We start from the raw sequence: 15,714 nt of genomic DNA, 5'->3' as shown, positions 1-15,714 counted from the left end.
TAAATACATAATAAAATATTACTATAATATAATATAATATAATATTATACTATACTATATATTTTTTATTAATGTAATTTATATTATATAGTATATGTAGATTATATATTATATGTAATATATTATATTAATATAAGGGAAAAGTTTATATAAGATTGCAATCTTAAAATGTAAAATAACATATGCACCTCAAAAATATATCGGAAATGTTGCTTTAATGTTGAAAAAAGCCCTGTAATTGATCATCTCGACATTGAGATGTATGGAATATGAAAAAAAAAGTTTTTGAGTCCCAGAAATAGTGCATCTTGCAACACATTAGCTAGACCATCCATTTTCAAGATTTTCATATATTTATAGATTTACTTCATTTTAAACATTTTTGGAATTGAAAATTTTTAAATTAGGGATGAAAATAGATTTTAAGATAATGCTAATAATTTTTTATAACAAAATTACATGTCATGATAAAATTTTAAGGTGCGCCTTAATTGGATTGTTTAAGGTTGCATTCTTATAGAAATCGCACCCTTAATATAAATATCTTATAGTATACTATTATTATATAATATATAAATATCTTATATTATATTATAATAAATATTATATTATATGTTATATATTATTTAATTATATATATATATATATATCTATATATATATATATATATATATTATCAAACATAGTACCCATAATTTATTTCAACTTTTCAAAATATATCTTTAAAAAAAACAAACGCACCTTAAAGACCAAATAACACCCTACTCATTACTTTTATTTCGAATAAGAGAGAGAAAATCTCTCCACTTCCTATTTCCAACCTACTCTCTCCCTGTTTTCTTCTATGTTGGTTTGAACCATGGAGATAGGCTCCCAAGAACCCATTCAACTTCTGATGAGTGTTCTGATAAGAGAGAAGAATTAAGAGCCCTTCTCGGACACTAATGAGTGAGAAAGTGGAGTTTTTTTTCTCCTTCATTATTTCATGGTAATCGGTATCGGTATCGGATGTGTTTGGGTTTTTCTCCTTTGTTTGTAGTTCCATTCTCAAAATAATTGTGACCGTCTTGTATCCGATTTGAGGGTATGGGAAAGTATATAAAGATATTGTTTTCTTTTAATACAAGGTGGTCATAATTATTCTTGTCTACCGAATTTCAAATCGGGTAGTCGTGAGTGTATCATTAAGTAGCTTCAAAATTTAAAGAAAATTTTTTCAGATTTGTGATGTAACTCAAGCTGTCCAATTTGAAATTAGATGGCTAGAGGTATTTATAACGCCCTTGTAAAAAAAAGTATATAGTCTCATAGTGTACAAGCCTATTAGTTATTGGTAAATTGTTTCATACTGGTAAGCTTGAATAGAAACCGAGTGCTTAGTTAGTTTCCTTTTCTTTTTTCTTCAAACATTATTATTATAAATATATATTATTTAATGGGATCATATTTGATTTGTTTGTATTCTTGAGAGAAATCAGAGAAACGTTTTTATATGGTGAGGTACAGGTGATAAGAAATATAGGTATAGTTGTCAAATAAATATGAAAGTCAGGATGGCCGAGTGGTCTAAGGCGCCAGACTCAAGTTCTGGTCCTCGTGAGAGGGCGTGGGTTCAAATCCCACTTCTGACACCGAAAATTGAGTTTTCTCATTTTTTTACATAGTGTAATTAGACAAAAATCAACTCATTTTTTTGCATAGTGTGATAAGACAAAAATCAACTCATTTTTTTGCATAGTGTAATAAGACAAAAATCAACTCATTTTTTGTATAGTGTAATAAGACAAAACACACACTTTACATAGTGTAATAAGACAAAAATCAACTCATTTTTTGCATAGTGTAATAAGACAAAAATCTCTTTTTGCGTAGTAATAAGTTAATAACGCAACACCATATTTTCCTTTTAGTTTTTTTTTTCTAAGTTTTCATGGGTGGAGGGAACCCTTTTTATTGCGCTGTCAGGGGAAACATCCGATATTGGGTTAAAGTGAGAAGACGAATAGAGTTTGAGTGTTCTTGTTAATTAAAGCTTGTAATAATAAGTGAAGTTATTAATAATATTATAGAAATAAATTTTTTTTTTCAATATTAAGGGAAATAATATTTGTTATTTTTGGTGTTAGAAACAGTCACTTAACTATTTTATTTTATGCATAAACTCCTCTTTGGCCAGATTTTATTTTCCCAAATTGCCATGCTTGGCACTTGAAGTGCTGGTGTCTAAATCGTTCTTCTTCAAGTGATGGGTCCGACACTTAGAAGCAAGGTTAAAAAAAAAGCTGATTTGATCCGGATCGAGGAGCACTGTCCTGGATTCGTTAGTAAACGGGGTTTCGACGATTTGCTACATAGAATGTTGATGATGTCATAATTCGGATTGATTACATCACAAATTCGGATATATCACAGGACACGTTATCAGTTTTAAACATGTCACCGATTCCTACACTTTTCAGGTTCCCAAGTAAAAACAGGACACATTATCGATTTCGGACATGTCACCGATTCCTACACTTTTCAACACGTCACCCGTTCCTATACTTTTCAATTTTTTATTCTTTCAAATGCGGGTCTGACCATTTATCACACACAAGCTCATCAGAACGGGCCTGCCCATTTAAGGGTTGCACTCCTCTATGCATCAAGCTCATGTAACATCACCCAATAACCTTCCTTTTATAGTGGCTTGACCTTCCTAATATTTTTGATATAGGACTAATTTTTATTCTTTTCTTTCAACCTCAACTAGTCAACCACCTTAGCCATATTAAAATTAGCGCGCCATATTAAGTGAGCGTCATTTACTGATAAACCTTAGCGTGCCATATGAAGCATACCATATTAAATGAGCATGTCATTTAATTTATAAATCTTAGCATGTCATATTAAATGAGTGTGTCAATTAATTTATAAACCTTAACTTGACATATTCTCCAATTAGCATATCATATTAAATGAGCATCATCAATATATTTTTTTAATAGAAACAAATTTATATAGAGCCGAGGCTCTAAACAATCAAATTAGAGTCCACCTCAAAAATTTCACTAGAAGAGGTTGATTTGATATTAATATCCTCGAATTGACCATCTCAACATCAAGATGCATGGACATGAGAAAAAATGGATTTCAAGTTTTGAAAATAGTGCATCTGGTAACTTATTTTTTGACGGTCAATTTTCAAGATTTTCAAGTTTTTATAGATCTACTTGATCTACATTATTTTTGGAGCTTTAAATTTTATAATTAAAGGTGAAAATATATTTTAAGGCTATCACAAAGATTTCTAGTATTAAACCATATTTCTCAATACTATTTGAAGGTGCGTTTTACTTTGATTATTCAGAGCCTTGGCTCTATGCAAACTACACCCTTTTTTAATTAAATGAAGTAATTAGCAGGCCAAATTAAAAAAACTGTCACATAAAAGTTTTTACTATTTATTAGTAAAATGGCTTTATCAGTAGGTTTTGTTACTATGTTAATTTTTTTAGCTATTGTGCATGTTGATGAGATGCTTTTTTTTAAAAAAAAGAATTTGATATCTTATTTTTCAATTTTAAGGTAAACTTTCTTCTTCTTCTTTTTTCGAATTTTTTTATTATCATAACATTAAAATTTATTAGGGGTTTTATTTTTATTTTTAGTCATATGATATGGAAGCATTTTCTAATAATTTTAGTTCATGTTTATTACAATATTATAAATAATAATTACACATTGATAACCAAATCTTGTATTTTATTTATTAATTTATTTACATTATAAATTATGTAATGTTTATTTTTTCTTGTAGTTTTAAATAAGATTTTTTTATATTAGATGATATTATAAGTCATTTTAGATTTGTTCTTATTTATATAGTAAAATAATTATAAAATATAAACCAACAATATTAATTTTATTATATAATATTATAGTTAGTTAGGTTGTGACAATTTTGGATGAGTAAAGCAAATTAATAAATGTTTAATACTTTGATGTGGTTCTAATTTCATTTTATATGAGAAATTATTATTTTTAATTTTATAATATGAAAGTGTTTTCTAATATTTTTAATTATTTTGATGTAATAATATACTATATTATAATCAATAATTAATAATTATACATATATCCCGACAGTAAAACAACGTCTCAATATTTACCTATTTTTACAAAGTAATGAAAATAAGCACTGCACCACTCCTAATTTCTTTTAGAAACTAGAAGAACACTATTTTTAGGGATTTAGAGTGATTTTTTGAAAAAAATTTGGGACAAAACTTGCTATTACGACCGATTCTCCAATCCGACTTGCCAATCCACCGATCCTATACAATTTTTGGGGTGGACGATTGGGGATCGCCGATCCGTTTTTTAAAACCTCAGCTTAGAAATATTGAACACATCTTTCAGCAGAAAAGAAGTACAAGGTTGTGCTTGATAACATGGACTTTTTAAAGTGGGAGTGGAACATCCCACTTCCACGTTTGATAGTAGGGAGATTTTGGAAGGGCCGCATTCAACATCCTTCTACATTCCTCTTTTTTAATGTTAGTATGATCCCATTTTTTTGAAGGTCTCACTCCCATTTTTCGAAGGGCAGTCTTCCATGATAATTGGGAGACTCCCCTCCTCTCGCATAAATTGACCCAAACACTTTTCCTAATATGGTAACAAACTCACAAAGAAAGTTACGATTCTCTCTTGAGGAGTAAATTACATTAATAAGGGGCCCTTATTACCATTTGGTGATACTCATATACTACGAGCACTACCCTACCCCTGGACAACAGGCCTATTGTTTATGCAATCACGCGAGCTCTCGAGCATTCGCATTATCGGATAGTTCGTGTTATTGTTTATTTTCTAATTTTTTGTTGTGCAGTGTTCGAAATATCGGACAGCTCTCTAATTTTTTAGACCGAATGAACTCTCTTTTCCTATCATTTAACTTCTCTTTCACACTCTCTATTCTCTCTCTGTAACCTAGAGCCCCCTCTCTCTGCAAAGCAGCCTTCTAAAAACCCAACCACACAAATTTGACCAGCTAATCACGTAGTTTTAATGAGTTTGTTTTATTTTGAGGAAAATGAGTAAGATTAGGGTTTTGGGGATAAAACAAAAACCCCAAAATGTGTTTGGGGTTTTTGGTTGACATATGTTGTTAAAAGTGCGTATCGTTAATCATCCACAAACTTTACCAAAAACAATCAGAATATGCGAGAGACTTATTTTATATTAAAAATAGGATTCGGTTTTTATGAGTCCATATAGAAATAGAGTCACCTCTGAAAACTCTTTTTTTGAAATGGATATTTGAACGAAAATTTCAAAGACATGTACTTTCTAATATGAAGATTATGAATACGAAAAAATAAATAAATTTTAAAAATTAGAAATAATAATTATACGAAACATTTGAACCGTTAGTTTCAATTGTTTTAAGATGGGCTACCTATTTGCATCCATCTTTAAGATGGATGTTTTATACCTCGAGGACCCCAAATATAGATATGCGGTCCTCACTATATGAAACAATTTTCCTTAAAAATATGGGCATTCTTGAGAGCTCTTTGCTCCCAAATGGCGATTATGATTTAACATAAAGCTTTTTTTTGATATTTTGTGTTGAATGGTTACCCTTTCAATAATGTTAACCAGGTAGGTACTGCTCGTATTTCATATAATTAGATTATATATCACTATGATAGTGCATTCCTTTCGCAATTTTCACTCCATGGTACAAGCATCAATTATAAGTGGGAGAAAATACGCCCCTACACGTTTTTTCAAATAGTTTAGGAGAGTTTTTTTAAAGTATTAATGGGGTGGCGTAAGTGAAAATAGAAACCACAACGTGATGACTAGGGTATGAAGGTGCTTGCTACCAATACCCCCAACCCCCTTTCCAATATCAATTTATAGTACTGATTAACTCAAACCAAAACCCAACCCCCTTTCCAATATCAATTTATAGTACTGATTAACTCAAACCAAAACCCCACTTGCATTGGAGGGCATGGCATCCAACCCACTTGTAAATAGGGTCCATACCCAAAACCTTATTTGCATTCAAGGGCATCAAACCAAGGGTCCATTAACACCAAAGAAAGTAGAGAGAAAACCCACATCAGCAGTAAAATAGAGACACAAGTCCACTAAGGGCAGATGCTTATCAAATCTCAATCGCTCTTCTCATTCTGTATATTCTAACTGCTTCTAAAACCACAAGAAAATGGACCTATAAAAATCAATAATCATTAACAATCTTTACAGACTCAAGGCTTGAGCTTATTCAAATTGTTAACAGAAAACAAAAACATGAAGACACCGTAGAATCACAAATGACACTAGTAGAAAGTTGCCTCTTTTATCTGTACGCTGTTTTCCAAATGGTGATCCAAATAGGTTGTGTTAAAGCTTCGAGTATTAGATTGGGATCTTAAATTGGTCTTTAAAATAGGTCATGTTGAAGCTTGATATCTTCCAAGATACTATGAGATTGACACTGATCTTGAAAAAGCTTAGAATCTGGCTTGCTCTCTTATGATCCACTGTTAAATCTTGTACTCGAGCTTCAACAAAGAGAGAGGGAGAGGGAGAGGGAATGGCCAGAAGAACTAAAAATAGGCAATTATCTTGAAACATAAGACAATGCCTGAACAAAACTTACTGAGTGGCAACTCAACACAATGATTTAACCCAACTTTGCTGGTTCACAGGCAGTGTGACCAATCCAGCCTCAGATACGCAAACATAACCATCCTGACTTGTATAACTGGAATTTTCTTAAAGGCTCTAGACAGAAAATCCCCGTCATAAAATAACTTCCAAAAACAACTTTGTTGCCATCAGTGTTTTCAGACTCATCTCAGGCCTGGGCTGAGAGAGTTGAGCTTCAACACAGGGAGAGGGAGCGGGAGAGGGAGAGGGACTGGGCTAAAAGAGTAAAGCACTTGGGTTTTTGGACGGTATATAGAGAGAGGGTGACAGAGAAGAAGACAAGATAGAGAGAGAGTGGGAAGGAAGAGAGAAGAGAAGAGAGAGAGGGTCTCGGCCAAAAGGCCCCATGTTAGATAAGAGATACAGAGAGGGCAGAGAGTGTTTATAACACAATATTTTTGACAGAGAAGTTATATCACCGAAAATTGAACTTAAATTTTTGGATATATAGATTCAGGGCTTTATTTTGATATTTTGGGATACAATTTTGGGTAATCAAACATGGTTTTTGTTCTTTTAGGATTATGCCTTTTTTTAATCACTCAAATTTATATATTTAAGTACAACAAAACATAGCCTAAATTGGAAAAAAATATTGTAATTATTTTTTCTACATAATAAATTTCATATGTGGTGCCCTGAATCGTTTTCCACGTAAATCTTAGTGTTCGATTTATTTCTAATTCCAGAGAATTTATATATTTATATTTCTGGCACAACTTTCTTCCTCATAGAAATCTCATTACATGAACAAATTATTGGAAATGGGAGGAAATTGTGACAAATTTCGTTGCTTTGACAGGAAGATGGGGCACAACTCACAGGCCTTTACAAAAAAAAACGGGTATAATTCTCACATCTTTTATAAACTCAAATAAGAAGAGAGTGATGGCCATTGCCAAATCTAAAAATTTTTCATACATCCGACGCACTGATGCATCCAATTGTGGTTATTTTATGAAGGAAATAAAGTCCTTCTTCATTGTCAAAATTGCATTATCCAGTATGAATACGCTTCCTCTTCTGGTCACCCCATTGCAGCAATACAACAACTGAAAGGGATCATATGAATGAGCAGATACTCTTCAACGACTCCCTCAATCCAAATCCAGCAGCATTAGAGAGAGAGAGAGAGAGAGAGAGAGAGAGAGTCTTGCCTTGGAGGAACCAATCAAAGCAGATATGACTCAACAACCACTCGGCCAAACTTTTCTTGGACATCTTTAGGTGTTTCAACCTGCAAATAAGGGAAAAAGAAAGATCAGTAAGTCTATGTTGGTGAGACCTGTCATGGCTAAAACAGGAACACTTCGTGAAAGAACATCAAGAAGAATTCATCGTAAAATAGAAACTTACTGCATTTAGAGCCTTGAAAAGAGCTTTAACAGTGTTATAGGGATTTCTCGAGCCAATAACCTGCAAGATTTAGATCAGAACACAGACAGTAACACATTTGGCATCAATAAATCTCCGTGACTCCCCCTCCTCTCTCTCATGTGCACACACAGCAGCACACACACATGCAGAAACTTTCCATAGATACTCATGCACTTCATTTAGTTAAAAATGAAGGATTTTCGGACTTGGGATCTATTTACCAAGTGGTCTCGTTGATAGTGACTTCAGACCCTCCTATACAATGTTTTTTACCATAACCCCATGATGGCCACTAGGGAACAACAGTAAGGCATCATTCTTTAGATCTAACATTGAACACTGAGCCTCAGTTACAAAATTCCTACTTGGGATTGGCATTCCTACTCCAGAATTGTAAGTTTCAGGAACAGATCCATCTATGGAAGCCATTCCTCCCATTCAAGATACATGCATCTAACTGACTACAAACCCCTCCTCTCAGGAGCTCATGGCCTTCCTTTGAGAATATAACCCATCCTCTCAGGAATGCACGCCCTTCCTTTGAGCACATAAACCGTCCTTGCTGGGAAGACTGTCATTTTCATTCACTAATAGATTCTTCTTATTTTGAAGATACGCGTCTAGTGGATCCTTTTTATTCTGTTTAAAATGAATGGAAGTCTTTTCTCTCGTGTTTTTTGTTGATAGGGAAGCAAATGTCGCACATCCCTTAAAAAGAAGACTGGAAAGACTGTCAAACCCCATCTCTATACTTAATATGAATATAAACATTCATATGATAGAAGAACCAACCACTCTCCGGCCTCCATTGGTATAAACATTAAGAAAGGATATGTGCATTGCCATTCCCTGTACTCGTATTCATAACAGGATATGAGGAGAAATAAAAGTTCCATCCTAGCCTTCTGAGAGTAAAAATGACAACCTTAACATTGTCAAAAATGGGATAGCGAAACAGCATTTGCTTTGAATGCCATGGAAAGTTTTGACTAGGGTGTCAACAAAGACTGCCTAATTCTACTCCTTGCACTACCAATAACTGTAGCCCCAAGTAATGGCATTCCTCTTGATCATCAATGTATTGCATAATGTAATTGGGTACACTGTAAAACTATTGTGTGAAAGTTACCATGGTTCAACAAATAGAAAGTCGGGCTCAGCCCAATTACTGGGCTATAGGCTCTTCCCGAATCATCTCATTGAGAAATTTTAGATTGGTCTGCTCCAAATGAAGGCATGATATTTCGTTTGGATTAATTGTTTACAAGAAGATTGTCCTTCAATAGAGCTCACAATTGATTCAATATTATTGGAATATGTGATAACCTATGAAATTTAAGGCTGTAAAAAGCATGGAGGATTTACTTTTTCCAAATAATGTGATTGGAACCAGTTACTTTAATAAATGATATGATTAGCATGACCAATGTCAAAAGAAAATGCCAATGTGAAGACGGTAAATCACATTACTTTGCAATTCTATGCTGCTTTTTCTTTTTCCTTTTTCGGAATTTTTCGGCTAGTTTCCTTTTGGAAATAAACTAGCGTCAAGTGGTATATGGAGATGACACAGGAAAACCCCTTAGTGTTTGGGGATCAGAGGAAAGCTAGAAACCAAAAGAAAGATTAGGATTGGACATCAAATATCCATGAAAAGAACAGAAAAGGGAGAGGATGGGACCAGGAAGAGTAAAGTGTTTGACATTTACCAAAAAAAAGTGAGTCAAGAGGTTTAGAGATGAACATAGTGGTCATAAGGGAGAAAAAGAAGTGTGATAAATCAAAAGCGGGAGGGAGGGAGCATCAAGAAAACAAGAGACATTTAATTATTGGGGTAAGTAAATGAGACAAAAGGTGAGGCCTTCAAAGAAAGAGAGCCAGAGGAAGAAAATGGCTTAGGGATATTTTATTAGCTCCTGTTCAGGCCTTCAATATTTTTTCAGTTATCTATCATCACTCACATGAAGAATGACAAGAGCTGTACAGACCTGAACAAACATTTACTGGGTAGAAGAGAATCAATTACCTTCGACTTGACATTTTTGAATCCAGCCAAATGCAAGATTGTCTCAACAGTTCTGCTAGCCTTCATACCAGTAGTTGTTGGAGCAGGCCACAAGTATATCTGATGGGGAAAACGAGTGTTAGAGATAATAAACTGACAAGGTGAAATTTTAAAGACAACCATAAAGGAAAGACCTTAGTTTGTTTATATTTTGTTTGCACTGCATGGGCAATGGTGTGCTCCTCGTATCTTTCCACGTAGTGGAGATTCTGAAAGCATTTCTCATATGCCTGTAAAGGGAGAAAGATACGAGAAAAAAACACATGATTAATGCCATAAACGCTTCAAGTTCAAAGAAAATCTGTGGGAAATAACATTCCAGCGCATGCTTTTACTAATTTAATTAATCAAAGTCAAATAACTTTGAATTTGCTTGTTTTCGATATTATCAGGTGACTGAACAAAACACAGATGCATAAGAATGCAATGTACCCCAGAGTTTCTGATTCACTAATGTTGTCATCAAAGGGCTCAGCACAATGTAAGGTCTGAACATGACTAAAAGTACAGAAATAACTAAATAAAGTTATCCACAAAAATACAACATGCAATTGAATATTACAGGCTCAAAGAAACTTGCCTCTTGACTGTTCTTTTCTTTTATAAATGCTCCTAATAAACTATGACAAATTGGCAATGCATAACAATTTTAAGGGAACCTTGTATAAAACCCATGGGTCCACCACAACCATATACTCCTTGAAGATCTCCCGCTATCTGGACACATGGGTTTCGGGACCCATATGTGCAGGCAAATGAGTTTGTGCTTTGCACATACATTTTCAAAGATTGAATAAGCAACTAAGAGGTGAAAAATAAATACCGAAGCAACAATGTGTGAAAGTTAAATATGAAAGCATATGCTTAGTCATGAAGCAGTCAACTAAACATGGTACCAGAAGATTTATAACAATATTTATAACAGAATGAAGAGAAAAATGTCAGATACCTTCTGAAATGCAATCGGAACTGCTGGAGCTTTCGCTTTTGCAAAGCTGATAACCCCATGGTAATTACCACAAACAAGCAAAGCAGTGTAACTTATGATTTGACCTCCCTGCAACAACAGCAGAAAAGGCAGAACTATGAGTAATGAAGATAATCTCATAGGAAAAAAATAAAGAAGAGGAACAAGCATCACCTTTGTAACTTTACATGTTCTATTAATGTCTATTAGCCTCACATCAAAACCCTGCAACCAATTGGCATGACAAAGTTAAGGTTGGCCACAGTATAACAGCAATATGCATATTAAACTAAAGTAATTCCCCAGTAAGAAATATTGAACAATAAGGGGCATCATAAGACAGATTTAAAGAAAACATAAAACTAAGACTCTAAAAACTAAAAAACAATTTTCGAAGCAATATGGAGACCTGTAAAATGGACAAGATGAAACACCAAAAATATATTTCACCATTTTTTCTCATTTTTCTTCACTTTGATAGAACAAAAACATATACGTTTCCCCGTCATAAATTTCACATTCAACCATGGTTATATTGAAGAAGTGAGAATTCATTAGGAAAGGATTACCATTATCTCCGGTTAAATCATTGAATGACCAAGTATTATTTTACACACTTCTTTCTTCTAAAGGATATTTCTCACTTGTAAGATGTAACAATTTGCTCATTAATCTTATCTCAAGCAAGGTGAAAGTCCTTTGAGAGTGAGTGTTCGTTTGTGTGTTTCTGTGTGTATGTAAAACAAAGTACGTGAAAAGTGCTCTATAGAAAAATAGAAAAATAGGAAAATTTGAATATAAAGCACTGCAGCTAACAGAACCAGCCTCTTGGCAAATAAATATATTCAGCTACAAATTACAGATGCAAAGAAATCATAATAGGAAAAAAGTGGAACAGAGAATGGCAGAGAACTCATGTATTTCTTTTTTCTTTGACAAGTGAAAGTGTGTATTGTTATAAGCTCAAGAAGAGAAGCAAGAACGCAGTTCAGTAAAGATGAAAACAAGTGGCAGAATTATACACATAAAAAGACCTTCTCTATACTAGGTTTTGGATAAATAAATGAAGACGTGCTGTAGTGATACCTTTGAGGTATGCATATTAAACATTTCATAGATAATTGATTGAAGCTCACTATAGAAAATCTCAACTTAGTCAGGATTTTTATAAGAAGCAAGAGATCATATTAATAAAAGCAAACAGTGCAAAATATCAATGTTTAAGAGCCAGCTCTACTGGGTAGTGGTGACAATAAATGGTTAAGTATCTTATTAATCACTAAAAGCATAATTACAACTTTGAATAAACATGCATCACCAGAAAATTTATTGAAGGTCTCCAAAATAAACCCCAACAAATATAAACAAGCAATATTGGACTGCACTTACTTTCCTATACAGAGGCTTTCTCTTCTTCTCAAGCAATGAGTTCCTCTCTTGTGCAAGGTCCCTAATCTCCTCCTCTAGAGCTCTGCCCTTCTTTCCAAAAGTCCTCTCCAATTCCTGAAGCTTCTCCTCGAGTTTCTTGTCAATGGCATTCAGCTTCTCTGCAAAAATCTCGTCCTTGTCCTTTGATTCATTGAAATCATGTTCATCTTCCTCTTCATCGTCACCTTGAAGCATTTGCTTCTGTTTATCAAAACTGGCAACTAAGAGATCATCTGAAGGCCCTTCTTCTGAAGGTCCTTGTTCATGCTTGATCACACCATAATTAGCAGGATTATTCGGATCAAAGCTTACTTTCCACTGCATTAATCTAATAGCACGATTAATTTTCTGAATAAGAATGAATCTTTCCTTGCCAGTGGATTCTTTTAAGCGATTCATCAACTCACCTATAACCCTGTATTCGAGGCGCAGCTTCAAGTATTTTTTCTCAAATTTATCAATCTTATTCATCCACATAAAGGCATCGTCAAGAGTCTCTGCAAATAAAATCTACTACTATGAATTAGAGTACACTGAATGGTAACTGAAAAAATCAACACAAGGTAAATAAGTATTAAGCCAAACACAAGCCCCTGCATCAGCTTATACTAATCTACACTCAAAAAATTAAAGAATATTTAGGGCAGCATGTGATTTGAACAGAAACTAGAAAACAAATATTAATACATGTCAGTGCAATTAAATTACAACTCATTAGGAACTGTGAGCCGAACCCAGTTGAAGAGTTCCAAATACATTAAAACACAAACTAAATAAAAACAAAAATGGAAATAGACAAACTTTGCAACATTAGGTAATGTATCACATTCGGGGAGTAACCAGGGAAATTAAATGATTTAAATGCTGATTCTACTTCCCAGCTGATTTAAATTAAATTAGAGTGTTGTGAAAAGCTTTACCTAATAGATGTTAACTTCTACTAGAACAATCAACAAAAACCTCTATTTCAATCAATATCTTTATCATAATGAGCACTTTTAAGTCTTGAACTGCACAATCTTGATATTTTGATAAAAACTAAATAAACTCAACAAAAAAGAAAAAAGAAATCTCTTCCAAGTACAGTTCCAAACCAAATAAATGGAAAGTACAGAAAAATTGCATCTTTTATCATTCTGCATAAATGAAACAGAATGAAACTAGGTACAAGTTGCTAAAGATTTTGATGATCATGTTGTAAGGGTAAAATAGAAAAGAGTAAAAGAAGGAACTTGCAGAACTAGAATGGCAAGCATCACACAAATTGCACAATACACACATTAAAAGGAAAAAAAAAAAGCATAGAAGAAGAATAAGGCATTGGAAGAAAAGCAAAATTAGCATGTGATTATCAGTCTCACTTCAAAGCCCGCATAATCGATATTGACAAAGACATTATTTTAGAAGAAGCAGAATCTAGCCATACACATAATTAAACACACACAGATAATGAAACACATTACCCACAATAAGCTTCTAAAACAAATCCAAAATCGCATTATGAAATGCTAAAATTGTCGAGTTTTTAAATTATCAAGCAACCCCAGAATAAATTACGAGAACCCCACCAAACAAAAGGAACTAAAAACCGGGGAGAAAACCTCTAACCTGCTGAAACAAAGTTCTTTACGAGCTCTTGATGCCTCTTAAACTTCTTCTCAAACAGATCAACTCGCTTCTTCATTTCTTCGGCCGATGGCCTCTCGTCCTCGTCACTGTCCGAATCTGTATACTCCTCATATCTCATTAAATCTGTTTCATTTACTTTCTCACCCTCAAGCTTCTCTATCAACTTCCCAACACCCATATAATCCTCTTCCTCGTCTTCATCATTTACTGGTTCCCCGGCCCTTTTCTTCTCCTCTCTTTCTCTCTGCTTTTCTCTCTCTACCTCAGCAAGAAGCTCCTGAACCACTCTCTCATATGAGGAGAACCTCACACCAACCACCCCAAAATTCAAACTTGGAAAACCCACTTCTTTAGTATCAAAATTCAAGGTTTTGGGGGAACCCAATATGGAGGAATGGAAACGGTGAAAAATGGGAATTGGGTTTTGCCTGAGAGCTGGAGAAATGGTGGAAAAATTAATGGGTTTTGAGGGTTTCAGTGTTAGGAGCAGAGAAATCCATGATCTCCAGGTTTGGCCTAGCGCCATTACTGTAAATCACAGTTTCGGATCAACACATGGAGAAGGTGAAAGTTTAGAAGAAAAGAACCCCAGAAAAATGAGAAAAACCGGAAAATATAGAAATAAAATTTCGAAACAGGATATTTAGGGTGAATCGAACCCTTACTACTGAAGACCTCCTCGAACAGTAAATAACCAAAGATGCCCTAAATATTTTTCTATAATCAAAATAGGTATGAGTGCAGCAAATGCTCATACATTTTAGGAGTTTACTGCATGGATGCTAGCCTTTCAAGTTTCAACCTTAAAATCCATTTTAAAGATACGATTTTTTATCAATTCTATTATTATTATTATTAGAGATTCATCATTTAGCCGATGATCTTAAGTATGAAAAGGCAAACAAAAATTTAAAATTATAAATATAATTTTTTTGATATATTTTGGTGCACCGTCTATATGGAACCTATGGATAATTTGTACAACAAACATATTTATGATGGATGTTTGTGAATTAAGGGGTTCTTGCGTCTATTGACTCATATAACGCTTTTTTAAAAATATATATATTTAATAAACCTAAAATTTAAAATATAAATATGTTTTATACAATAATATATTTCTTGTATAAAATATATTCTTTTACATAGGCATTCTACCGTGTTAGTGGAATCATTTATAATTTGATATTATAAGAATATGGCAAACTTGAATTCAACAAAGTGTAATTTATACTCTAAATTTTGATGACACCTCCAAATTTTTTCAAAAGATGTACTTCCGGCATTAAGAATCTTATGATGGCTTTAAAATCTATATTAAACTCTAATTATGAAATTTTAAATTTAAAAAATCGTGCAAATCTAACACATCTACAATCTTGAAATAGACGGTCTATGTAACTTATTACAAGATACACTATTTTTAGAACTATGTTTTTTTTTTTCTTTATTTCTATATGTCTTGACGTGGTGATGATCAATAAGAATGTTTTCCAACTTCGGAATACTCGTTTCTACTAATTTTTGTTGTACATCT

General features: G+C 33.4%; 1 protein-coding gene and 1 non-coding gene across 6 annotated transcripts; one reads left to right on the top strand and one right to left on the bottom strand.

The window, feature by feature from the left end:
- The first annotated feature begins 1,547 nt into the window (after window positions 1-1,547).
- Window positions 1,548-1,631, top strand: TRNAL-CAA (transfer RNA leucine (anticodon CAA)). Its single transcript has one exon. It is a non-coding gene; the product is annotated as a tRNA-Leu (tRNA).
- A 5,922-nt stretch (window positions 1,632-7,553) lies between these two features.
- On the bottom strand, window positions 7,554-15,187 carry LOC18444175 (Ribosomal protein S5 family protein). Of its 5 annotated transcripts, none has more exons than XM_088872921.1 (10): window positions 14,157-14,511; window positions 12,956-13,045; window positions 12,510-12,876; window positions 11,295-11,345; window positions 11,103-11,210; window positions 10,288-10,383; window positions 10,115-10,213; window positions 8,068-8,127; window positions 7,869-7,948; window positions 7,554-7,763 (listed from the first exon to the last, which is right to left on the bottom strand). In XM_088872921.1, the coding sequence occupies exons 3-9, from the start codon at window positions 12,870-12,872 to the stop codon at window positions 7,883-7,885; spliced, it is 843 nt and encodes a 280-aa protein (XP_088729047.1). In that variant the 5' UTR covers window positions 12,873-12,876; window positions 12,956-13,045; window positions 14,157-14,511; the 3' UTR covers window positions 7,554-7,763; window positions 7,869-7,882. The 5 variants fall into 5 exon arrangements, with proteins under 5 accessions (XP_088729047.1, XP_088729049.1, XP_020529237.1 ...); XM_088872923.1 differs by having other exon boundaries at window positions 12,510-12,866; XM_020673578.2 differs by having other exon boundaries at window positions 12,510-13,045; window positions 14,157-15,187.
- Between the last annotated feature and the right edge of the window lie 527 nt (window positions 15,188-15,714).

Source organism: Amborella trichopoda, chromosome 7 (genome assembly GCF_054954075.1).
Source record: "Amborella trichopoda isolate Santa Cruz 75 chromosome 7, AtrichopodaSantaCruz75HAP2 v2.0, whole genome shotgun sequence".
NCBI classification, from domain to species: Eukaryota; Viridiplantae; Streptophyta; class Magnoliopsida; order Amborellales; family Amborellaceae; genus Amborella; species Amborella trichopoda.
The sequence above is the reverse complement of the archived record's forward strand: the minus strand, read 5'-3'. Positions and strand labels throughout refer to the sequence as shown.

Bases quoted from the DNA above. Each gene is read 5' to 3' on its own strand.
- LOC18444175 (XM_020673578.2), bottom strand. From the start codon at position 14,703: ATGGCGCTAGGCCAAACCTGGAGATCATGGATTTCTCTGCTCCTAACA. The intron at 13,046-14,156 runs GTTAGAGGTTTT...TTTTATTTGCAG, and splicing joins AAAGAACTTTGTTTCAGCAG to AGACTCTTGACGATGCCTTT. The intron at 10,214-10,287 runs GTCTTTCCTTTA...TTTCCCCATCAG, and splicing joins CAAAATATAAACAAACTAAG to ATATACTTGTGGCCTGCTCC.